General features: G+C 35.2%; 1 protein-coding gene across 10 annotated transcripts in view; it reads right to left on the bottom strand.

Annotated features, from left to right (window-relative positions):
* CNKSR2 (connector enhancer of kinase suppressor of Ras 2) overlaps positions 1–27,797 on the bottom strand; it is a 265,333-nt gene that overhangs the window by 135,974 nt on the left and 101,562 nt on the right. For all 10 annotated transcript variants that reach the window (XM_019666991.1, XM_019667006.1, XM_019667049.1 and 7 more), the window contains exons 6-8: positions 18,098–18,217; positions 5,444–5,503; positions 1,707–1,775 (exon numbers count right to left, since the gene is read on the bottom strand). In XM_019666991.1, coding sequence (XP_019522536.1) covers positions 1,707–1,775; positions 5,444–5,503; positions 18,098–18,217 — 249 coding nt within the window. The remainder of the gene's footprint in view (positions 1–1,706; positions 1,776–5,443; positions 5,504–18,097; positions 18,218–27,797) is intronic.

Below are 27,797 nucleotides of genomic sequence, written 5' to 3'. Positions count from 1 at the left end.
GGAAGCAAGTTCCTCCAACCATTATTCTGCGTAGTTTTCAATATTTTAGAATATTCCTGTGATTAAAAGATATATTTACACATTCCCACAGTATTCAAATACCACCAAATCCATATGGATTTTATTAGTTCACTTGTAGTCTTTTAAAGCTTTTATGCTCATTTGATAAACATCAAAATATTTGCTCCAGAAAGAACATCCTTTATAAATTTTACTTTTCATTAGAGACCAATTTCTAGTCTCATTATTGACCAATTGGAAATCGGTCCAACTATCCAACAGATATCATGTTTGTTAAGGTCACATTGGAGAAACGGAGCCAACGTGAACATAGGAAGAGAGAGAAGCAGCTTGTCTACTCTAGCTGCTGCTTTAACTTGCTGCCCAAATCCTCAACATAGGGGACAAGAAACTAGTTAGGGTAACCACCTTGTATGGGTTCTAGTAATGAGAACTTTCTCATCATCAGAACTGTCATAGCGTGGAAAGGCTGTGTCGATTACCAACATTCTGCATTAACCCTATTAACCTTACACCACGTGTTTAATTTTTTAAACTTTCATTAACTTTTATTCACTTAGATAATGAACCCATTGAAGAAACATCATAACCTTAATTATCAGTGTCCAGGAGCCTCTCCAAAATATCACAAACTTCTCAGTTTATTCAAAGCCCAAATTAAAATGGTTTCTGCCCTAAGATCAGAATTACTGAGAAAGATCAAACTTTTCAAACAAGCCTTCTTACCTGTCAAATACAGCCTTTATTTTTAAAAGTTTCATCTATGACTTGAAAAGCAAATTTAGTTTAAAAGTACAACAGGAAACAATTACTCACTCTGAAGAGTTAGTGATCTATAAATAGAATATTTACCATAATAAAACCATTATTTTCAAATGAGGATTATTATATTAATAATCAGATTAGTTTAACTTCATTTTTTTATACAACACATTTTATTTTGGCAGAGACAGGAGAACAAAGTGAATCAACTGAGATAGAAAGTAGACTGAAATGAAGGTCATATGATGTTCATTTTCTAAATCTAAGATTCGGAAAAATAGCCATTGAAGGCACAGAATGCCACTGTCATCCATAACCTAGAAACGGATTCCTGAGGTTCATAAAGCAAGAAAATTTTATGAACTTAGGTAAGTACAATAGCTTTAAAATGAATACTGTAGTCTTCTTTTGGGAAACGAAGTGCTAATTCAACTATTAAAGTTTAAAATTGTTTTAATTGACATTTAAAATAAATCAATCTACCAGACACTTTAATAAACAAATCAGTGTTAAAGTAGATGAATGAATGCATGGTGTAACAAAACATATCAACTAGGCAATTTAATAATTTGTAAAAATAACACTTAAAAGTTATTTCAAGAAAAGGTTGAATTTATATGCACTGTCACTTTAATTTCTATTCCAAAATTATTACCCCAGTTCATGGGATATATGCTATCCTGCACCTGTCCATATAGAAATGCATATCTAACCTCAGCCACCACCAGTATTTCCTCATGTTCTTTTAAAACTATGCCTTACATTCCATCAAAGAATTAAGAATAGTCATTCAGTTATTTTTCAACAGGTTATTTAACTATTTAATACACAAACAGGCATTTCATTTCATTGGTATTCTTTTAAAGCTTTAGCAAATCTTTATATTAGTTCCTCCCACTGACTTGTAAGGTAATTATACATACCACAGTCTGATGATTAACTTGAATCACTTCATCGCCAGCATGGATTTTTTTGCACCGATCTGCAGGTGACTAAATTTAACAAAAAGGAAATGATAAAGAACATAAATTTTATCAGTCATTTCCTCTCTCTGAAACACTACAATAAGTTCACTTCTTTAAATTACAGCCAAAATTTAATTAAAATCTTCAAGGAATTAAGCTAACAAAAATGTTATATTTCATATACTGTTTGTACACTATGCATGACTAATGAGAGAAAGTAGAAATGCAAACAATATATAGATATTTATGTTATAAAAGACCAATGTGTTTCTGAGAGCGTTAAGGGAAAATGACAATTGGTATCATTGCCCTTTGCAAACTTTATACAGACAACCTTATTAGGCTTTACCGGGCAACTGGTTCAAAAATATATTTCAAAACATTATCTTTTTAAACTTTGATTCTTTCTATTTAATACAAATTATTCATAGTAACTTCTGCAAATAAATATTTTCAAGTATATGTTTATGATCAGCATCAAAAGCTCTGTCAACTGGTGATTAAATTGCTAATTTATTGGGTTGTCGGAAAAGTCATGGTGCATTTTTGTGACGAAAAACATAGAAAAAATACGCCATGACTTTTCTGACAACCCAATATTTCATTAACACCATCAATTCTGAATAACTGAGAAAAGCAAATTAAAAGATGAATAGCCATTAGTTCAGTTACATTATAGAACATTCACTCTTTAAATGTCTAATTATAAGAACATCTTATTTCCTATTTTTCATACAGTGTAATATGTTGGCAAACACAACCACACCAAATAAACTAAAATGTATACATTTCCCTAGGAGATAATTTTACCACTTTTTTTCTTTATTCCCGTAACAGACTAAAAACAAAAGCAAACAAACAAGCAAAAACAACTTCGGTAAACTAATGTCGTTAAGTTTTATGAAGTCTTTAGAATACTAAAATAAGATTTAAGATAGAAATTTTATAATACTGTAGGTATGGATAATGAATTTAAAATACTACTTATTCTTTCTCTAGTGACTATTGATTATTGATTATACATATCACTAGACATTTTAATGACAATGCATATGGACTTTTGAATATACAGAAAATGTTTTAATGAAAAATATATTTGTGTATTTAAGTGTGTGCTAATTTACCTATCAAACACAACTATAAATAGTGTAATTTTTATTCATTAGTATCTATTGAAAGCTAATGAAGAACGATATGGTGATGGAGTCTACAAAGTAAAATGCTGCTTTTGAGATCCTGGAATAGGATTTACTTTAAATGTGATTTGGGGTTCCTTCATTTTAAAATTTTTTTCTAATTTCCAATTATTTCGACAACAAAGAGGTCTTGAAAAATATTAACCTGAACAAAATTTAAAATTCACAATAAAATTATATGCCATACGTTAGAATTCAAGATAAGATGATAGCCCAGTGAATTCTAGTTACTGAAGTAATCACACAAGTATACTATTAAGGTGGTAGTTCATCTAGGATGTGAACCCAACTCTCAGAATGGTGTCATAACAAGAAAAGAATTGTATTTATCTCACAGCGCCTTTAGGAGGTGGGTATATTACCAAATCAGACAAGTATCATGTAACAATTCTGATGAGCTTGTAAGTCATTACTTTAATAGTTTTGTAACTATGGAGTCAGTCCTTACTCTATTTGGCTTACAACTGATCATTTTGAAGGACAGTATGAGAGAAAAATATCAAGCCAATGGCTCTAGTCATGATGTAAAAGACAACGATAGTTGATACATAAAATTCAAAGAAAGTGAAACAAGTTTTTGCACAAATAAGTAAAAAAAGGAATTAGGTCCTATAAATTATAGACTTTCAGTGTTAAAAGGGATCCTAGAGGTCATTTTGGCCAAACCCCTCATTTTCCATATGAGAAAACTAAGAAACTAGGGCATAGCAAAGCAAAATAACCTACCCACTTTAGTGAGCAGCTTTACTAAGACTCAACACAGATATCCTAAGATAAATGACTGAGGCACCAAAAATAGTAAAATATTTTTTTAAAAAGGAAGAATTAAATGATACATGGTTTATATCTGAACTCACAGAATCAATCTTTCTTTGATCACTTGTCCATTTATCAAATATTACTGAATATTTAATATGATCAATGCAGAGTGCTCAACTTTCTTTTATAGACCTCAGACAGTATAGGGATATTGTTTCCACCAATTCTTTAAGATACAGTTCAGAATCATAATTTCTGTAAGTCCATCTGATTTCACTTGACTGCATTTACTATTCTTTCTTTTGTCCGTCTATGCAAATTTTACAACCTGTTTACACAGATAAACCCCTACTTGCACTCACTCCTTAGGGGCAACGAGCTAGCTGAATTTTAAAATTCTTTCAACAACCTAGTCCCATGCCTGAAACATAGCAGACATGAACAAAGGTTTGTTAAAATGAACAAATGAGTAAATGAATGATCGATCAATGATAAACATACAGTTTATAGTATCGCACTGCATTTACAAATTATAAATAGTTCACGACATGCATTTAAATGATATTCTTGATCCCATATAATTCTCACATTTAACACCAAATGTGAAGCCAGTACAAAAATCCAACTGCAATATATTATTATGTGTTTCACCAATCACAAGAAGCCAAGAGAAGCAGGGGGAAAAATCAATAAATGACTAAAGCAGTAGGAGAATTAGATGACAAGCATGTTTATTATTAAAAAAGAAAGTCCTAGTAAAATGTTGAGATCAATAATTTGAGATTAACAAATTCCACCTCAGTTGTCTTTAAAGGAACACAGTATAAACATGCAATTTGTCAGAATTCCTAAAGGAAAAAAAATTCAAAGCTTAGTACTTTCTTGAAAGAGTAGGATGGAAATCTGGGAAAACCAAATGCAGGAATAATGATTTACTATGCTATTCAAATCTATTTTACTGACTGTGTTAATGCCCAGCATAGTCTTTCACATTTATTAGCTTATTTGATTTTCACAAACACCTAGTGAGGTATGTAGTGCAGGCAATATTATTTCCAATTTCTACTTTAGGAAACTCAAGTAATGAGAGGGTAAGTGACTTGCTAAAAAGTACATTGCCATTAAGCTGCAGAACTGCTTGTAGGACCTGGGCCTAGGGATTCTGCATGCACTAGTTCTCACAGGCTGGTCTCCAGAGGTTTTGATTCAGTAGGTCTGGGGTAGGGCCTGAGAATTTGCATCTCTAATAAGTTCCCAAAGGAGGCTGATGCTGATAGTCCAGGGAAGTCCTCACTGTGAAAGCCACTGAGCTATACCATACTGTCCCTCCACTGATTTAAGCTGAATTATACTGCAAGTATTCAAAATGCATGACTTACCTGATGTTCCTTTTTTATGTGAGTTAAGTTTCTTAATGTAAATAAACTATTTCGCAGATCAAAGTGGATTCTTTTAGATGTCACAATAACTTGTAACGAACCAGAAAATATTTAACAAAGACAAATTTCTTGCTGAGAACAGAAAACATCTGATTTACTTTAAGTAACTAGCTATTCTAAACTAAACATACTGACTGAAATTCTCCCCAAACCAGCCCTTACTAACTCAATATGTCTTCTTAGTTTTATCTCCTAATCAGTTCATGCCCTTAGAAGTCAACCTCAATTATGTGAGACATATAAGTTGTTTACTAATAAAAGGAAAAACACACACCAAAATTTAAAATGCTACAATACTTACATTTTCTGTAGTTCCAGTAATTACATGGAGGCCATCATATGTTGATTTAATATACATACCCTAAGAAAAAGACAGCATCAGAAAACAAGTGAAGCAACTGGAATATTTCCAAGTATATTATAACCTCATTTACAAAAAAAAATTTATCCTATCAAATTAAAATTGCCACACGACCCAGAGATGAATCCATGATTCAATAATGCTGTTTTTAAACTGGTAAGAAATTCCTATCTGAATGTTCTGGTTTCTAAACTTTGCCCAAAAAAGGCTTTACACAACTTATTCAAATAATTACTTGATAAGTAAATCGCCTATGAAACCAGTAAAATGCAGTATTGTAATTCAATACCCTGAAGAAAGAACACACCTTACTTCCCCCCAAATCCATACTATGTGCTTTGTGGCAAAATAAAAGTTAAAAAGAAAAATCCAAATATTGTTATATTAGCTTATTATACTTGATACATATTATACAATAAAAAGTAGGTTTCTACAGAGCCACTGCAATTATAACTAACTGGAGATAGAAGAGTGATAAGATACTGTCAATATAAACTTTTTTTCCTCCTGCTCTTTTGTAGTATCCTGCATTTTCTGCCTTTCTTTTTTTTTTTTTTTAAATTTTTATTTATTTATTTATTTTTTTTAAATTGGGGAATTGGGGGATGGGAACAGCGCTGGGGAATTGGGGGAAGGGGAACAGACAAGTTGCTGTCGTTTTTGTTCTTCAGTCTAGTTGTGGAGGACGTTGCTTCACTGGCCCAAGTTGGCACCATCATTGCGCTCTTCCCGGGCAAGGCAGATCAGTCGCCGGCTTCTGGACGGCCGCTCATGGCGGCTGCTGGCTGCTCACGCTGGCTGCTGGCTACACACAGTAGCCCATGGCAACCCACTGCCACAGGGGCTGCAGCCTACGAAGTCGCAGGCGACTCACGGCAGCCCAGCTCCAGGTTGAGCTGTTGTTCAGCATCTTAGCTGTGGAGGGCAGTGTCACTGGCCCTCATATATAGGATCCGAACCTGGGCCCTCTGGCGTCCCAAGCCAGTTCTTAACCATTGCGCCACTCGGCCGGCCCTGCCTTTATAGAAATTCTTATTGATGGAATTTTAATAATTATATCCAATCATCTTTATACTAATACTTAAGAGGTAATATGTGGCAATCCCTCTTTTCAGTAAGGAGGGTGAGCTTTCATTTTCCATTTAAATATAGCCATTTTACAAAAAATTTCATTGAAGTTTAAAGATTATCCAGAAATCCTGAAATTGTACAAGCTTTACAATCAAAAAACCAATTTTAATTATGGATAGTGATAGGACTTTAAAGGAAAAAATATCACAAGAAAGTATTCACATTTTAAATATTAAAATATTTTCATTGAAATAAAACAGAAAAAAATTGATGATGCAGTGAATGGGCCTCGTTTCCTCTCTAAGAAAGATTCTGTTACTTTAAATTCTCTTTGGGGAAAAACTACCTTTTTTATCTATAACAGTGCTTTGCATTTCAAAATATTGATTTCAAAAATAAAAAACCCACTAATTTTAATAAACTTTAAGTCTGAAATATAAGGGACTTAGCATAACCGACACTATCATTTCAGAAAAAAAGCATACATTGAATCACTTATGTAGAGCAGACAATTATCATAATATTAATTTTCCATAACTTTATGTTAATTATATATTTAGATACCTGAATGTACATGAGTTTTCATTGAAAATAAGACATAAAAACAAGAGGCAGTAAAATCCATGGTATAGAATTATTAAGAAGTCACTACTGGGTAGGTTTTAATTCTGAAAAGTCATTTCAAAAATGTCATTATGTCCAAAGTGTGAGTATCAGTTCCAAAAATGGCTGAGCCTGGATCTCTAAATGTGAAACAAAGTGAATGTAATTTTAAAAGATGTTTACTTACCTGTAAACACTAGTTTCTTAAATGAAAGTTCATCACTTTATATAAAATAACTAACTAACCTCAGCACAAGGACAAATAAAAATTAATTAAGAAATTGGCTAGTAGTCCTTGGCTACGACCACAGTAATATTCAACCTTACGCTGGTGACAAGTGTATAACATACTTACTTTTGAAGTAATATTTATTCCATTATTTATTGGAAGGTAAATATAATGGTGCCATTATAGAACTCAGAAGAGGGCAAGATCCTTGCAATCATTCCCCCTCCGCCAGGAATTAACAAAATGACATCAAATTAAAAAAGGATCTTAAAGTATATTTATAAGAACTAAACGCTATTTTTTTAAATTAAAGTTTATTGGGGCGACAATTGTCCAATGTTCATTGCAGCTTTATTTACGGTGGTAAGACATTTAAAAACTAAATTTTGTTTTATTTTTTTATATGGAAGGATTGTAAGAAGATAAAGTGGAAAAGGACTGTGAAAGAAACAATACATATATATTGCTTGGACAGACAAAACCACCATCACTCATCATTATTTGTAACCATCATCACTAACATCTACTTGTTACAATGTGTCAAGGAGTATTTTAAGTGTTTTGTATTGATTTCACAATAGCTTATATAGTAGAAACTATCATTACTTCTGTTTTAGAGATAAGGAAACCGAGGTACAGAGAGGTTGGGGAGTCTGCCCAAGGTGGTGAAGCTTGGTTTCAAGCCCAGGCAGTCTGACTCCAGACCACACCCTCAACCACTAGGCTCCTGATTTACTGACTTATTAACAGGAGAGTTATACATCTTCACTTTTCTTATTAGAACATAATATTTGGCAATTGTAGATATTAAAATCAAATCTTTTTAACACCTAAAATATTAAGAACTCTTTAGCACACCTGTATTATGTGTGATGTTGTTATAGAGAGTAACTGTGCTTGATATTTTACAAATTTACTTTAATTACCTCTCTCTTCTGGCAATTGTAAGCTAAAGTTGATTATGTTTCTCTCCATACTCCTTTCAACACTGTGCATTACTGATTATGAATTAAGGTGTTTGACAGGAGCTCTAAATACAATAACAGACAAAGAAAAACACTACATAATGATAAGGGGATCAATCAGACAAGAGAGTACATAACCCTAGTAAACATCTATGCACACAATATAGGAGCACTTAAATATATAAAACAAATATCGACTGACATAAAGGCAGAGATCAACAGTAACACAATCATAGTAGGGAAATTTAACACCCCACTGACACCAATGGACAGATCCTCCAGATAGAATATCAACATGCAAACAGTGAACTTAAATCACGCACTAGACCAGATGGATTTAATTGATTTTTTTAGAGCATTTCGCCCCAAAGTAGCAGAATATACATTCTTTTTAAGTGCACATGAAACATTTTCCAAGGTAGACCACATGTTAGGCCACAAAACAAGTCTCAATACATTTAAAAAGACTGAAATCATATCAAGTATCTTCTCTGACCACAGTGGTATGAAACTAGAAATCCATTACAAAAACAAAACAAAACAAAACAAAACTGAAAAAACACACAAATGGAGGCTAATAAACATGCTACTAAATAATGAATGGGTCAACAATGAGATCAAGAAAGAATCAAAATATACCTTGAGACAAACAAAAATGAAAACACAATGGACCCGAAATCTATGGGACACAGCGAAAGTGGTCTGAAGAGGGAAATTCATAGCACTGCAGGCATATCTAAAGAAACAAGGAAAATCTCAAACACTCTAACTTTACACCTAAAGGAACTATAAAAAGAACAGTTAACAAAGTCCAAAGTGAGCACAAGGAGGGAAATAATAAAGATCATAAATAAACAAAATACACATTGGTTGTTTCCATGTCTTGGCCACTGTAAATAAAGCTGCAATGAATACTGGAGCACATATATCTTTACAGATAAATGTTGTCAGGTTTTTTTGCGTATATACCTAGGAGAGGGATTGCTGTGTCATATGGTTAACTCTATTCTTAATTTTTTGAGAAACCTCCACACTGCCTTCCATAGCGGCTGCTCCAATCTGCATTCCCATCAACAGTGTATGAGGGTTCCTTTTCCTCCACAGCCTCTCCAACACTTGTTATTATTTGCCTTGTTGATGATGGCCATTCTGACCAGTGTGAGGTGTTATCTCCATGTGGTTTTTATTTGCACTTCTCTGATGATTAGTGATGTTGAGCATCTTTTCATATGCCTGTTGGCCATCTGTATGTCCTCTTTGTTGAAATGTCAATATTCAATGTGTCCTATGACAGATGATTGGATAAAGAAGATGTTGTATATATACACAATGGAATACTATGCCATCATAAAAAATGAAATACTGCCATTTGCAACAACATGGATGGATCTTGAGATTATTATGCTAAGTAAAATAAGTCAGACAGAAAAATTTGAGAACCATTTGACTTCCTGATGTGGGATATAAAACTGAAAGCAACAAAGGAACAAGATAAACAAATAAATAAACAAAATCTCAGACAGAGACAATAGTTCAGTGGTTACCATAGGGTAAGGGGGGAAGAAGGATAGTAGAAGAGGGTAAAGGTGGTCAAATACATGGTGTTGGAAGTAGAACTGACTCTGAGTGGTGAACACACAATGTGCTATACAGATGATGTATTACAGAACTGTACACTTGAAACCTATGTAATTTTACTAACCATTGTCACCCCAACACATTTTAATTAGAGAAAGAGAAAGAAATGAAGTAGAAGCTAAAAAAAATACAAAAGATGAATGAAACCAAGAGCTGGTTTTTCGAAAAGATAAAATTGACAAACCTTTAACCAGACTCATGAAAAAAAAAAGAGAGGACCCAAATAAATAAAATCAGAAATGAAAGAGAAGTGACAACAGACACCACAGAAACACACACACACACACACACACATACAGACACACACACACACATACACACACACAAGATAATACTATGAGCAACTATACACCAACAAGTTGGACAATCTGGAAGAAATGGATTAGTTTCTAGAAGCATACAATTTTCCAAGGCTGAATCAAGAAGAAACAGAAAATCTAAACCTACTAATTACTACTAATGAAATAAAATCATTTATCAACAAGCTCCAAACAAACAAGTCTTGGACCACATGGCTTCACAGGTGAATGTTACCAAACATTTAAAAAAGAAGTACCACCTATTCTTCTCAAACTATTCCTAAAAATTCAAGATGAAGGAAGGCTTCCAAATTCATTTTATGAGGCTACCATTATCCTGATTCTAAAACCAGACAAAGACAGTACAAGAAAAGAAAACTAGGCTGATATCCCTAATGAACATAAATGCAAAAATCCTCAACAAAATATTAGGAAACCAAGCTCAGGAATACATTAACAAGATCATACACCATGAACTAGTGGTACGCAAGGTTGGTTCACTATCTGAAAATTAATTAATGTGATATACCACATAAACAAAATAAAAAATAAAAATTATATGGCTATATCAATAGATGCTAAAAAAGCATTTGACAAAATCCAGCATCCATTTATGATAAAAACTCTCAACAAAGTGAGAATTTATGATAAAAACTCTCAGCATAAAAAAAACCATATATGACAAACCCACAGCTAATATCATCCTAATGCAGAACAGCTAAAAGCATTCTCCTCAAGATCAAGAACAAGACAAGGATGCCCACTATCACCACTTTTATTCAGCATAGCTCTAGAAGCCATAGACACAGCAATGAGACAAGCAAAAGAACTAAAAGGCATCCAAATGGAAAAAGAAGACGTAAAACTGTCATTATTTGCAAATGATGAAATACTATATATAGAGAATCCAAAAGATTCCACCAAAAAACTGTTAGAACTGATAAATGAATTTAGGAAAGTATCAGGATACAAAATTAATATTCAGTAATCAGTTGCATTTTTATACACCAACAATGAATTATCATGAAGAGAAATTAAGAAAACAACCCTATTTAAAATTACGTAAAAAAATAAAATACTTAAGAATACATTTAACCAAGGAAGTAAAGGACCTGTACTCAGAAAATTATAAGAGTTAGAAGAGAGAAATTACAGAAGATACAAATAAATGGAAGCATACACCATGCTCATGAATAGGAAGAATTAATATAGTTTAAAATGTCCATACTACCCAAAGCAATCTATAGATTCAATGCAATCCCTATGAAAATACCAATGGCATTTTTCACAAAACCAGAACAAATAATCCTAAAATTTATATGGAACCAGAAAAGACCCTGAATAGCCACAGCAATCTTAAGAAAGAAGAACAAAGCTGGAGGTATCACACTACCTGATATCAAATTATACTACAAGGCCATAGTAATCAAAACAGTATGGTATTGGCATAAATAGACACATAGATCAATGGCACAGAATAGAGAGCCCAGAAATAAGTCCATGCCTATATGGCCATTTAATCTATGACAAAGGAAGCAAGAATATACACTGGGGTAAAGACAGTCTATTCAATAAATGTTGCTGAGAACACTGGACAGATACATGCAAAAAATGAAACTGGACCCTCCTTCTTATGCCTTATACAAGAATAAACTCAAAATGAATTAAAGACTTCACTGCAAGACCCAAAACCATAAAACTCCTAGAAGAAAATACAGGAAGCAAACTCTCAGACATTATTCACAGTAATATTTTATTGATCTAACTCTTTGGGCAAGGGAAACAAAAGAAAAAAATGAACAAATGGGACTATATCAAACTAAAAACTTTTCTCACAGGAAAAAAAAATCATCAACAAAATAAAACTACATCCTACCGAATGGGAGAAGATATTTGCTAATGATACATCTGATAAGGGGTTAATATCCAAAATTTATTTAAAAAACTCATATAATTCAACACCAAAAAAGCAAACAACCCAATTAAAATATGGGCAGAGGACCTGAGTAGACATTTCTCCATAAAGGACATACAGATGGACAATTGGCAAATGAAAAGATGCTCAACATCACTAATCATCAAAGAAATGCAAATAAAAACCACAATGAAATATTGCCTCACACTTGTCAGAATGGCCATTATCAATAAATCAACAAACAGCAAGTGTTGGTGAGAATGTGGAGAAAATGGAACCCTTCAGCACTGTTGATGGGATTGCAAATGGGTGCAGCCACAATGGAAAACATTATGGACGTTTCTCAATTAATTAAAAAGAACTATCTTATGACCGCTCGTGGGTAAAATTTATCCAAGGAAATCCAAAACACTAATTCGAAAAGACATAGGTACCCCTATGTTTACTGCAGCACTATTCACAGTACCCAAGAAATGGAAACAACTGAAATGCCCATCAACAGACGATTGGATAAAGAAATTGTGATGCACACACACACACACACACACACACACACACACAATGGAGTATTACTCAGCCATAAAAATGAAAGAAATCTTGGGTTGGCCGAGTGGCTCAGTTGGTTAAGAGCGTGAGCTCTAAGCAACAGGGTCGCCGGTTCGATTCCCACATGGGCCAGTGAGCTGCGCCCGAGTTGAACTGCCACTGAGATGCCAACAGGTGGCAGGATAGCTCAGCTGGTGAGAGCACATGCTCCTAACAACAAGGTTACCGGTTGGACTCCTGCACAGGATGGTGGGCTACGCCCACCTGCAACTAAGATTGAACAAGGTACGCTGAGCTGAGCTGCCCTGAGCTGCCGACAGGCGGCCAGATGGCTCAGTGGTTAGAGCATGTGCTCTTAGCAACAAGGTTTCCTGTTAGACTCCCACATGGGATGGTGGCTACGCCCACCCGCAACTAAGATTGAACAAGGCACCTTGACCTAAGCGGCTGCGAGCTGCCGATGGGAATCCAGATGGCGACTAGACTTGGAGCTGAGCTAGCTGCGCCCTCCACAACTAAGATTGAAGGACAATAACTTGGCTGTTCCCCTTCCTCAATTCCCCAACACTGTTCCCCTTCCTCAATTCCCCAATAAAATCTTAAAAAAAAAAAAGAAAGAAATCTTACCATTTGCAACAACATGGATGGACATACAGGATATTGTGCTAAATGAAATAAGTCAGACTGAGAAAGACAAATACCATATGATCTCACTTATATGTGGAATCTAAAGAACTGAATAAATGAACAAACAAAACAGAAATAGACTCACAGGTACAGAGAACAATCTGATGGTTGCTAGACGGGAGCGGGGTTGGGGGATGGCTGAGAAAGTACAAATTGGTAGTTAAGAACTGTCACGGGGATGTGAAATACAATATGGGGAATATAATCTATAATACTATAAAAACTATGTATAGTGCCAGATGGGTACTAGGCTTATTGGGGGATCACTTCATAAATTATATAAATGCCCAACCACTATACTGTACACCTAAAACTAATATAAAATAATATTGAATGTAAACTATAATTTAAAAAAATATAGTCACGGGATGTAAAATACAGTATAGGGAATACAGTCAATGGTATTGTAATAGCTATGTATGATGTCAGATGGGTTTGGAGACATGTTGGGGTTATCACTTTGTGAGGGGTGTAAATGTGTAATCATTATGTTGTTTTGTACACCTGAAACTAATAATAATAATAAAAGAATTATTGTGAAAGCTAAATGAATTCATAGTTGTAAAAATTCTTTATAAATAAATGAATCTTAAAATACTAAAAGAAAAAGCTCTAAATAATCTCATAAATGATTAGGTCATAGAGAAAATCTAGTATCCTAAGATAAATGTTTAGAAAAATACTTTTTTATTGGGATAATAAAAACTCATGGAGATAATCTAGTCATGACTCTGGAAATAAAATCTCTGTGTAATTGCACATACCAGGAAAACTAAAAATGGCAATTGTAAGGTAAAGCAAGTATCTATTGGTTATAGGAAGAGGATCTCATCCTTATTTGTACAGAATTAAATGTTATATAATTTATATTAAGCCTATTTTTTTTCAGATGGATACAAATGTTTAATGTGCTTAAATAAAAAAGGAGCTAGCTATGCATACAGAGCTCAATTCTAGCTACTTCATAGTTATGAGCAATAGAATAGAAGAAAGAAAGCACATGTTTAAAATGACACAAAGAATGAAGATATTTCTTTTTATGCAATATTTTCATTTCTCACCTCAACAAACCATTTGTTGTAACTGCTTTTAATAATCAAAACTAACTTCATCCTTTTTATCCCCCTCTGGCAGTACTAATGAAAAAAATTGGCCAAAAATCAGGCACCAAAAGAAAGTAAGAGAAGAAACAAGTTGCTTGGATGAGCTTCAAACTAATCATCTTCTAAAAATTGAAGAGTCCACAGAACTACATCTGATCACTTGTTCACCTCTGAGAAAGGGTCAAACAGCAGGAGGACATGTAATTGAATGGCTTTTTTCCTGGAACTGAGACTTCCATTACATCAAAGCCTTCATTCCTCCTTCTTGTTTCCTAAAACCAATTAATTAATTCTGGAGCTGACTTGAACAGCTCCCTTCTCTCCTGCTCAGCTTGCCAAAATGACATCTGCTTCACTCTGTCTCCAAACATTGGTTGACCAATGGGAACCAAAGCAACCTCACGGTCAAGTCAGTGAAATAAGTCATATTTGGAGGTAGAACATACGCCTAAATAGCAAAAGAACTCTCTGAGGCCAAGAGGCTTCCACAAGGATGCCCCGCCCCCAGCACCTTACTCTTTATTCTGCTTATCTCTTGGCTCTGATCCAGTTTAGATATGGTCTAATAGCTCTCATTTTCCTTCTTTAATTTTCAGCTAATTTTTGTTGTTTAAAAGCATTTTAGAAATTAGTTCCATATTTTTAATGATAACTAAGGATGCTTTCCACCATTCCTTATAATGCTCAGGACTCTCAAATCTAAGAAATCCTAGGAGATTTGGCTAATTAGGTAGAAAGCTGATGAACAAGCTTTCCAGTTTATCTGTGGAAGAACAAAGTAGCTACCTTTTGCCTATGAGAGATCCTGTTTCGAAACTGGCAAAGACCTTCTGCAGATGTTTTTAAGCTAATTAAACTTCATTAAAGCTTGGTATTCTCCCACATCTTTCTATTTCTTTCCTTCATTTACCATTTAGACACTTCCTATGGGTAAGTACATGCTAAATGTTACCCAAATCCTTAAATATATTTACTTAATGTGACTGACTAAACTTAATTAAAGGTGGCTGATTTTTAAAATGATATAATGTCATTTTTAAAATGAATAAGTCATGTAAAATTTCTATTTAGTCATCTCTCCTGTAATATAAACCACAAAAAATAGTTTTGTAGTTAGCTCTTTTATGAATATTCAACATTTTAGTTTTTTCTTTTTCTCCCTCTAAAATAGCTTCCCAATGAAATGCTGCCGACTGTCCTTTAAAAATGAATTTCTGTAGATAGTTCCAGTTTTAAAGTCATCCTCCTAAACTTCTCATACTTCCCTTTAGCAATTCCAAGTTTAAATGTGGGATAATGGAATACGCTTTGTTCAGATGTACTTCATTTAGATTTACCTGGACTTAAACCCTGCCTCTATTGTGTATTACCGTTATGAAATACAGGGCAAATTGAAGATCTGTGATTCTATCTTCTCATTTGCAAAATAAGAAAATTAATTCCTACTCTGTAGAGTTGTGAGCAATATACCTGGCAAATGGTAAGAACTCATTTCTTCTCTTTACTCTTCTAGATCTTTCCCAGACTATTTAACAGAATCTGGTTCTTAGCATTTTATGTTCATGACTGTTCCAAAGAGCAGACTCCAGACCTACCTCCTTCAAATTTAAAACATAAAAGGCCTCTCCAGGGCTATAACTTCATTTTAAAAATTTCAAGATTTCATCAAGTCCATTAATTACATTGTGTTGACTCACTTCACATGGTTATTTTTACCCCATGATTTCAGTGGAAATTAGAGAAAAAAATCAAGCTCTTTTCTCAGACAATACCATCCTTAGAACCACAGACTCATAGAGCTAGAGGGAGCTTTAAAGACAAGATGATCTAGCAGACCCTTCCTGGCCCGCAAATTCTATAGGTGAAAATATCAATGCCAAGCAAGTTAAATTTACTCCACTTCTACCAGATCACACTCACAGCAATATTTTGTGTAAGTCATTTGTATCCAGGTGTCCTGACTCCTTGTCTAATATAACATACAAGTAGGAATTGGTTCATAATTTCCCACTCTACAAATCATGATTAGAGAGCTTCCATTCCTTCATAACAACTGAAAAGGGAGGTGTAGAAAGGGAAATCTTAATATTTTAGGTTGAAAGATGCTTTAAATAAAACTGGACTTTGTAAAGGAAACCAAAAGGAATAGTAACAATTAAAAATCATACATATTACTTCGAATACTTTATAAATTTTATAAATTTTGTAAATTTTATAAAATTTATACAATTTTATAAATTTTGTAAAGTAAACCAAAAGGAATAGTAAGATTTAAAAACCATACATATTATTTCAAATATTTTATAAATTTTAGAAATAAGCTCTTAAAACTAATCAAAGTCAGATATAACACTTATAGGTTACAATGATGGCATGCTTGCTGGTTCTGTCTGATATGCTGATTTCCATCTTCCTAGGAAGACACAGATAAAAGCCACAGAAGCCTGAGGAATTATAGTTACCTAAAAATAATTTGCCAAATATCAGAAGAAAAGTCAATCGATAGGGGAGATGACTTCAACTAAAAAAATGACTGGTGGCCAATGAATGCTTTACCCTCTGAAGTTATATACATACATATTTAATTGAAGAAGAAACACCACATAAAAAGTCAAACCTGCTTAGAGATCTTTAAGAATATCTTACCAGAACTAAATTATTAATTCTAGTTTCCAAGATTTCTATTTTCTAAAATATCATTAATTATATTCTTGGAAAATTCATCTACAGGGAGAAATTATAAATGCTGCAGCACCAAGCTAAGATGCAACAGTTGTGTGCTATGTAAGATGTTCAACAGCCAGTTTCTTGTTTGTTTGTTTATTTTCTGTTTTGAAACTGGCAGCAGACCTTCTGTAGATGTCTTTTGTCTCTCCCTCATTAATATTAATGTTATATGCTTTCTTTTTAGAGGCTTAGAAAAGAGAAAGTTCTCTCTTGGGTTATATTTAGAACCAATACAATTTTTAATCAGGTGAGCAAAACACAGGTGATTACCTTTATTATTCTACAATTTAAAAAATACATCTCATGGATGTTAGCCTAGTTTTGACAATATCCACCTGCTTTCTCACCCTTATAGGAAAGAATGGATATGACTTATAAAGAATATCACATTTCTTTAGTTTACCCACCCAAAGGGAAGAGAGACCTATTAAAACCAGAACAAACCAGAGCAAAACAAACAAAACATCCACTTGCATAGGTGTAACATTATGGTTCTTATTATAAAACTCTTAAAACTTCATTTAAACCTAAGGAACTCTGGTAGGGGGTGAAAGAAGCCAATAAAAGCTAAATTATTACCGAAGTAAACAGCGTGATTCAGAAATCACCTTTTTAAATTTTCTTTCATTTTCATTTATCTTCATAAAACTTCTTATCATGACAAACTCCCATACCTTAACTCCGCTAGAAAAAACCCCCAAAATGTTCAGTTTGTTAAAATTCATGGATTCCCATATTCAGATGCTGCTTTGCCCACATCATTAGGTGTCCGTTGATGGATGGTGGCTTTGATAAAAATGGTATCTCTTACCAGCCCTTCACTTGGTTTGATGTTTGCCAGCTGTATTACTTCCAGGTGGGCTGACTGTGAAACCAGAGGATCTGATGACAGGGATATGATGTGGTCACAGACTCCAGAAAGAGTTTTACACTGAGAGAAAAAAGAAAAAAAAATATGATAAACACATGTTGTAAGTGTCACATAAATCACTTTTTGTTATAACTTCTTCTCCAAGAAAATAAAAACAAACAGAAGTAGTTGGCATTTTAGTCTATAAAATTTGTATAAAAAAAGTATTCAGGTGAAAAAAAACACACACTCACACAATACACCTATATTCTAAATTATGGATGTAAGGACTATATATCAAAATATTCAAGAAAGCTTTCATTATGTTTTATTTCCATTATTTATCAGACCTAAAGTAAAATGATTGTTTCTAGACAATATTAATAATCTGAGAACTTCTTGATAACAATCATTGGATTGAATTGAATTCAATACTTTCAAAACCCTTGATGTCTTTTACTTCGTGATCACAATAGTTAAAAGAAAACCCAGACAAGGTCCAGGTAAGATGGATCTCCCAAATGTGCTTGATGAAGTCCTCCTACTTTTTCCTCTACTTTCCTGCTCGAGGTTACCTTTGTGCATAATGTTTCCCACTGCCTCCAGGCAGTTTGGCACTCCCTCAATCCAGCATTCTCAGGATTCTATTAACAGTCTAACATTGTATGATAACTACATTATGAAGCCCTCTTGAGGCAGGGGCCATGTCCTAATATCATCGCTGTCTTCTCTTCCTCCCCCAATCCCTATCTGCCACCTACACCAGGTAGACAGGTCCTAGAACACATAAGGTACTCTATAAATATGAATTGAATAAACTGAAGGGCAAATGAGCTTTAACAACAAGTGGTTTCACTGAGGAAAGAAAGCTAGTGCTCTCTGGTTAGGATAAACCCATTCACACTGATGCAGAATAATAGATTTAAATAGGTTACATCCATACTGGTCTGGTTAAGGCTTAGACATGGTAAAATTATGAAGAAAGTGGAACATGAGTGAATGAAGCTTACAATATACTGTCCTAAAATATGCTGGCCCTTACATGCTTCACAGACTCTCATTGTACTCAGTGAAGCCTGGTGTCCACCATTTGAGGGTTTTGTTTGTTTGCTTGTTTGGTATTTTTTTTCCTTACTGTAGAAGAAGCGATTTTGTTGCAGCAATCGAGGTGTTGCAGCAATCGAGGTGTTATCTTCTATCCATCTCCAACATGATACATTTGTTCTGTGACTACTACATCACCCTACTAATAAAATAAGGAAGACAGTTTCTTCGCCCTGGTCAGGATAAGAAGGACTCTATTTTTATTTACTGCATTCTGTATACTTGGTTCATGGCCTCAGTCTGCAGGGCTCAGCTTCCTCATATGACGGAAACTGTCAGGCTAAATTTCCTTTCCTGTTTGCACTACTGCTTTTTGCATCTGCTTTTCAAGGCTTTGTGTGTGTGTGTGTGTGTGTGTGTGTGTGTGTGTGTGTGGCTATCAGCCTTTAAAGACAGACATTAGCTGGCACAATAGTAATACCCATGGAAAGAAAATGGGCTTTGTATGCAGATGTAGGCAATCACCATGCTGCGAGTTACTTGCTGTGTGACTGTGAGCAAGTTATTTTATATCCTTGAGGCTCCGTTTCCTAATGTAGAAAGTGGAGTAATAAAAATTACTTTCTATGGTTTATATGACAAATCAGGATAATGTATTAAAAAAAGAGCCCGATATGGCGCCTATCAAAAGACACTAAATAAATGCTTATTCTCCCTTTGTTGCCTTCCCTACCCTCCAAGGGCTCAATCCTTACTGGTGGGATGAATTATGTCATTATTCTTAATCCCCTGGCCGTGCTGACCATCTTAAAATGACCAGTAATCACACTGCATGGTCATAATGAAGAACTCACAGCTCTACATTCTCTCATGTTCAAGTCTCAGTGCTCTCAGATACAAATTACCCTGAAGAGCTGCTAAGCAAATTGCCAACAGGACCCTCCCCCTGCAAACTGGAAAGCCTACAGGGCCAGCTTCATGGGTGTGTGACCTGTGCAGTGGCACAAGGGTCTGTACTTAGCATTATGCAATCGCTGTCTTGGAATTCTTAGTTTTGAAAAAGGGGCTTGACATTTTAATTTTGCACTGGGTCTCACATATTATGGAGCCCATCCTAGGATACCAGTCTTGGTGTGTGTGTGTGTGTGTGTGTGTGTGTGTGTGTGTGTGTGTGTGAAATTCCTCTTGAAAATATTCATCAGCAACCATGGGGGAAAAGGACAGAATGGCAGCACTTTACATACAAAAACTGGCTGCAGTTCAAATTGCTGCTGTTTGACAGGAAGATAAACACTTTTGGGCAGATTTAAATATTTTAACATTCCTTTCCTCCCATATGTGGCTACATCTTCATTCTTATTTTCTCTTTATCTCAAGGGGGAAATAACATTGCTAATTCTGAAGAGTTTTTATATAAGATACTTGGATTGCATGATAATCTGAAGGCTACTAAATTAGTATGCTAAAAAGAATCTTTTTTGGATTCTACAAGTTGAAGTATATTTCAAAAGCATCCAATGAATAAATAAATAGGAAGGTAATGGATGTATATAAATGGCTCAACATGTGCTTGTTACAATATCCAGGGCCTCATATGACACACTGGTAATGAGCAATAGTAGTTCTGCTATCCAGGCAGCAGAAGCACTTACAAGTGGGGTAGAAGGAAAAAAAGGCAGAAATACTAGACTGTAGACATTTTTACAAAAAAGAAAATACCATTTAAATCCACTGTATTAAGCTGCAAATCATTTTTTCAGATTCTTCCTCTTGAGTAATTCTGTTTGCCAATTATCTGCTATGTGCTACGTCTGCTGGGAATACAAAAGATGAGTAAAACATTGACTTTACCAGCAAAGCTATCAGGATTGAATAGATTAAAGATCTTGGAAAATAATATAAGAAAGACTTAGAAAAGAAACTCTACTAGAACCTTGCTGCCTGTTTGAGAGATAATGTACTACAACCTTTATATTGCAGCATTTGGCACTTGACTAAATAAGCCAATTAGAAGGGGTATAAAATGGCCTGGCTTTATATGCTAATTCTACACTCATTACTGCAGCATACATCAAGCCACTGCAGGAAACCACATTAAGACTACAATGGCAAATTTCCAGGGAAATTATTTACTGTGTTCTTGTAAAAAGTAAATTTGTTCATTCAGTGAAATCGTGTGATATTATGTTGTTATCATTTTTAAAACACAGTATAATCTATTGCTACTAACAGTGTATTCTGAAAAAAGAAAATTAACTATAATCCAGCAGGAAAAATGCATTTTTTATTATTGCAAGTTAAAATCAATATTAGAGAGCACCTACCATTCAGGGTCTGACACAATGCTAAATACTTCATATTCACTATCTCATTTATCTTTATAACAACTTCCTGAAGTAGGTATTATTATAGACAGTTTAGCAGATGAGAAAGCAATGCTAAAATATAGACCAAGGTCATTGCCTCAGCAGAAGAAGGACTTGAATTCTTAATCATTATGCTTACCATCTCTTATTTCAATCCTTAAATCTCAACTTGTTTTTGGTGAATTTTATTTTGTATTGTTTAAAATCTATGTCTGTATTAATGGATGCTATATACCTGTTAAAAATACATAGCACAATGAAATATAAGGTGAGCCTGCAAGTGTTCTTCTAACTTAGAATGCAGTTTAAATAAGGAGTAGGACTGAGACTGTGAAGGACAGTCTGGGGAAACTTAAAGCAATTTTAGCAGCAAGAGGACAACTCTATTCTAGTTGAAAGATGACTGGTAACCACTGGTATAGAAGGAATTCTTCTGCTATTTTTGCAATATTTATACTAAAAGATTTTGAATTCTGTTTAGTTTTAGTTCTAAAAATAGAAAAAAATTGAACCTAAATTTAAAGCCTAGTAAATAATATGCCTTTAATACTGCTAAAGGGAACATAAAATGGCAATGGGTATTATAATTGGCCCTCTGGATTCTGTTATAAGCTCCCCAAAATGGCGAAAAAAAATTTAGTGACTGAATAGCAGTTAACAGACAAGGCTAGCTAGCTATGACATAAAAATATTTTAAAACATAAGTGTGTCACAGGCTAAATTTAATGGTATTGTGAAGTTTTTCTCTCCAGTTGTTTATATTATAACTAAAGAGTAAAATTCACAAAGAGGATTTAAATTGGTTTTCGAAAGTATTGTTCTATAATATGTTCCCCAACACAAGAATTCCTTGCTCATATAAATAAAGAAAATTGAAGGATAAACAATTTTTTTAAGTTTAGTGGTTACCAGAAGGTAAGGAGGGAGGGGAGTGGTAGATGAGGGTAAAAGGGATCAAATATATGGTGATGGAAGAAGAACTGACTCTGGGTGGTGAACACACAATGTGATATACAGATGATATATTACAGAATTGTACACTTGAAACCTATATAACTTTACTAACAATTGTCACCCCAATAAACTTTAATAAAACCTCAGAAAGCAAAAACACTGAAAAAACTAATAAATAAAATTTCAATTGTAACCCATTGTGTTAATTACATCCATACACAGCAAGGATTAAGAGTTTCAAATAGCTTCGGAAAAGAACTGTAGTTGCATACAAAAATCATATGAATTTTGTTCCAACAAGGCCTAGAAAATTCTGCAATACCTTTAGGTTTCAAACTCTGATGGTGGGGAAAAAAACACACACAAAAAATTAGCAAAATGAGAAGAAACCACCTCCACTGCTGCAGCAGCCAAAGCCACTACCACCACCATCACCACCAGTTCATTCAGCCATTCATTCAACAATTGCTGAGTATCTGCTACATGATTCACATGCCAACTACTATGCTGAAGGATTTCACAATCTGGGACAGTGTTTCTGGTAACATATTTTGCTTTGTCTTTAACATCACTGACATTAAGCATGCAGCCCTTGTGTACCTGATAACAGAAAAGGAGCAATAACACTTCAAAAGAATAATCATCTAGGAATGATGAGGTCAGTACCAACCAGTGAGAGACCATCCCTCCAAAATGTGTATCTACTTTGATGAGCCAGAAGTGGACCCATGACACATGCAACTTACTTCCAGCTACTGCCCTGAGGCATCTTGGTCTGAATTAAAGGTGAAGAAAGTCTCCACCACTCCTCTGATTTCTCACAGGTAAATAGTCAGCTGGAAACCAGAACTGGATCTGGGAAAATCTCCATTCTATTTGCCTGCTTTCTCAGGGAGAGGAAACAGAGCCAGGCAGGTTTGCAGTGGGTCTCCAAGGCAGATGAGAGAGCACTCATTAGAGAGTATGCTACTTTCCAGGCTCAAGATTAACAAGAGTCTGGACATATCAATGACTCAACTAAAATGTAGGTTATTAGGAAGGCTATTTCATTTTACTTCAGATTCAAATAGCAGTAGTGAAGCAGTTCATTATAATTGGATGGGCTTCTGGGAAATCCAGGCACTATATACATAGTTTACGGGCAAATAGAAACCAAACAGCAGAGACTTGGGAGTGATGTATTCACTTATAGTTGAGAAATTCAAAGTTTCCATATGTGGGCTACCAGAGAAAAGAGCTAATCACACCGTGTCAGTTATGAATTTATTGGCTCTCAGCTTCAAATTCACCCTTCAGTGCTTGCTCTGTGATAATGGACAGGAGTCTTCAAGCATTTCTGCATTACAGTGAGCACAATGTTAAATTTTTGTCAGTAGAGGGCGCTGGAAGGACATCACAGGGGGAAGGAGGCTTCTCTTTCAGGTTCCCTTGTGCTGCGTGTTGCTTTTTCTTGCTCCTGCTGCTTGGTCCATCAGTGATGCATGTGTGTGGGGAGTCCAGTGGTGCCCAGGCCATGCAGTCCCTCAGTGACCTTGCAGCCTCAGCCTGGGCTTAGTGACCACCATCCTGTAGCCCTCTGGGCCTCATACCCACAGCTGCACCCCACTTGCTCTGTGAGCCCTCCCAACAGCATCACTTGCCTGCATACTGGAAGGCTGTTTCCTGCTTGACTGGCAACTGTAAACCAGCTATGGCTTAGGCAACTCAGGGAAGCTGCAACCCTACTGCTCCATGGTCGCTGACCCTCAGCGGGGGAGGGTGCCCACCTACAAGCTGTCCTTCCTTAGGTGCTCCCTCCACTCTCAGTCTTAGGGCATGTTTTAGAGTCTCTGGACATCTGTATAGGTACTCTTCTACCATTGTTTAATAATTATTTATATTACACATCCCTCATCTAAGTTACTGTGTGATTTCTGTCTCCAGACGAATTCAATTACCTTGAAGAAATGTTTACATTTAGTGACTGTAACTGTAGTTTTTTCAAAAAAATCCAGTGTCTTTAATCACATAAAAAATGATCTCAGATGAATAAAGCCCTTCAATTTATGTGGCCATGCTGTTCTCTACTGATTTTGTGAGTTAGTCACCAAAGAATCATGGCATTTATACCTTAGAAACCACAGATGCTACAATCCTGCAACTTAATTGGAGAGGCTAATTTAGTTAGTTCACAGCGAGTAAGTGCTTCAGGTTTTGACACTTTGGTGGTTAATTGCCTTATAAATCATTTTAACCGTAAATTAACTTCTCCACAACAAATGTCCCATGCAAGAAAGAAGAAATACAGGTAGAGTATGATGGAGTAGAAAAAGTTTGTCTTTTCTGGGACAAAAAGAAAGCATGTGTATATGCTAAAGGAAATGTGGCCACACATAATGAATTGAAATAATCTGTTTTTAGTGTGTCTTCACTGTATTTATTCCTCCCATTATCTTTATTAAAACGATGGGTGTAAGGGGCCGGCCGAGTGGCGCGATGGTTAAGAACTTGCTTGGGATGCCAGAGGGCCCCGGTTCGGATCCCACATATGAGGGCCAGTGACACTGCCCTCCACAGCTAAGATGCTGAACAACAGCTCAACCTGGAGCTGGGCTGCCATGAGTCGCCGGCGACGGCGTGGGCTGCAGTCCCTGTGGCAGTGGATTGCCATGGGCTACCGTGTGTGGCCAGCAGCCAGCGTGAGCAGCCAGCAGCCACAGTGAGCGGCCGTCCAGAAGCCGGCGACTGATCTGCCTCGCCAGAGAAGAGCGCAATGATGGTGCCAACTTGGGCCAGTGAAGCAACATCCTCCACAACTAGATTGAAGAACAAAACGACAGCAACTTGTCTGTTCCCCTTTCCCCAATTCCCCAGCACTGTTCCCATCCCCCCAATTCCCCAATAAAAAAAAAATCTTAAAAAAAAAAAAAACGATGGGTGTAAGCTGCTAGCATATAGCAAGTGCCATATACAAGACCAAACTGTTGGTTAATGTAAAAGGTATACTTGAGTTCGGTCCAATCTGATTTAAACAATGTGACTTTAATGGTCATGCCTGGCCTGGGATTTCCAAAAGTTTCTCAAAGAGGACAAGTGTTCCAGGCACACCAACAAAAGCAGCAGGGCTATGACAAGCAGAGTACGTCTGCTAAAGCACAAGGTCTGAAATGGCTTCTCCAAAGTGTTTCTCTCTCCAGATTCGAAGCCTGTAGGGAAAAGTGGGAGTGAGGAGATAGTAGGGTACAGAACTGAAGAGAACTCCAGATTTCCTACAACGATTTACTGTATAAAACAAGGATCTGTGCAGAGCAAAAATAGGTGGGCTCTGCATGCCAGGGAAAGTGCAATGAGGGACAAAGCCTAACTGAGAGGGATATTATCAGATCAACAGAGGTGAACTATATTACTATTTATCATTAGACAACAATCACTCAAATAGTACCTTGATTATCTGTATTTCCTTTGGTCCTTTATGGTTACAATCTGCCGTCTGTTCCATTATATTTAATGTCAAATTCAAAGGAAACCCAAGCTGTCCAGTCTCTTTTTTTCATTCTCACATTTCATACTAACAGACATCTCTGTCCATTACTACAACCAACCAACCAACCAACCAACCAACCAACCAACCAACCAACCAACCAACCAACTCACCCTCTTCTCTACCCAGCTTTTTGGTCTTCAGCGTCTACTACTTTCTAATTTTAAGCATAAACAACTCTTTGATTTTTAAGATAAGAAAGGAGAAAAGGAAATCTTGCCTAAGGATTGTTGAAGTCACTTCTGATTATTTCACCACTTATACCATAAAATTATCCATTAAAAGCTATCAGGATTATAAATAAAATAAATACATAGTTTTATAATTTTTCATTATAAAAGCAATGCAAACTGGAGAAAATTGGGAAGATATCTGAAACAAACAAAAAATCAGATATTATCTTACCAAGCAAATGCAGTAAATATTAATATAGATATTTCCTTTTTCAATAGTGATGATTTATTCTGTGATTATAATGGTTTTAATCTTGTTTTTACTTAACATTATCATTTAGAATCCTTCCTTTAACATTGGCACATAAATGCTTCAGGTATATTTATAAATATGATTTATCCATAAATTATATATTCACAAATGTAATTTCAAATAGTAACTATGAATAGTAAATATCTCATCCTGGGAATGCACCAGTGTACGGAAGCATTACCTTATGATTTTATATTTTTCATTATTACTTATAATGCTGCTATAAGCACTTTCTATGGAAAATGTTATTGTGTTTTAGAATTTTAGACTGGATTCCCAAGGTAGTATAGGAATATGGACTCTGGAACCAGACTGCCTAAATTAAAATCCTGTCTTAAATTCTTTCCAACTGTGTCACTTTGGGAAAGTCACCTAACCTCTCTGTGATTCAGTTTCCTCATCTGTAAAGTGGAGATGATAGTAATAATACTTATCTCATAAGGTTGTCATGAGGACCAAAAGAGTAAGTTCATACAGAGCACTTACAATAGTGCCTGAGTCATATTGTCGATAATACATAAATGTTAATATTAATGTTTTTGAGTCATGAAATTGCCTAAAACTTAAAAAGGTTTTATGAATGTACATGCCTAGCAGTAAGGTATGTCCATTCAAATTTCATCAGGTTCTCACCAGTATTTGGATGTTTTAGGTGTGTGTTATTGAGTGTGTATTTGTGGCTATGAAGTGATAGGCGAAATTCTGTATTTCATTACTGTTTTACAGGATATTCTTGTTTTCTGAAGATAATTGCCACTGGAAAGTAATGGTAGTCTTTGTGATTTAATTTAGGGATGCAGAGCTTGTCTAAAACATACAGTGTGCCAAAAAAATGTATATGCATTTTAAGAAAGGAAAAAGCTATTAAAATTGTAATACTCAATATACACTGATAACAAAAGATGAATACAAGTCACGTTTGACTTCTGCAATTACAAGGGGTGTTCAAAGTGGTTACCATCAGCGTCCAGACATTTCTGATTATGGCAGAACACTGCGCAATATCCATATGTATACTTTTTTTGGCACCCCTGGTATATAAATCTAATGAAATATGCATTATCTTTTTGATTTATTATGAGCAAACTTCATTTAAAATATTAGTTAACACTCATATATTTTTTTATTCCTCACCATGTGTTAAAAGACTCAATGTGTCATCCTTGCCAACCAAAATCATATGCTGAAACTTAGCCCCCAATGTGATGGTATTTGAAAGTGGACCCTTTGAGAGGCGATTAGGTCATGAGGGTGGAGCACTCTTGAATAGGATTAGTGTCTTCATAAAAGA

Source organism: Hipposideros armiger, unplaced genomic scaffold (assembly GCF_001890085.2).
Source record: "Hipposideros armiger isolate ML-2016 unplaced genomic scaffold, ASM189008v1 scaffold_13, whole genome shotgun sequence".
Lineage (NCBI taxonomy): Eukaryota > Metazoa > Chordata > Mammalia > Chiroptera > Hipposideridae > Hipposideros > Hipposideros armiger.
Note: the sequence above shows the minus strand (reverse complement) of the source record. Positions and strands in the feature narration are given on the sequence as shown.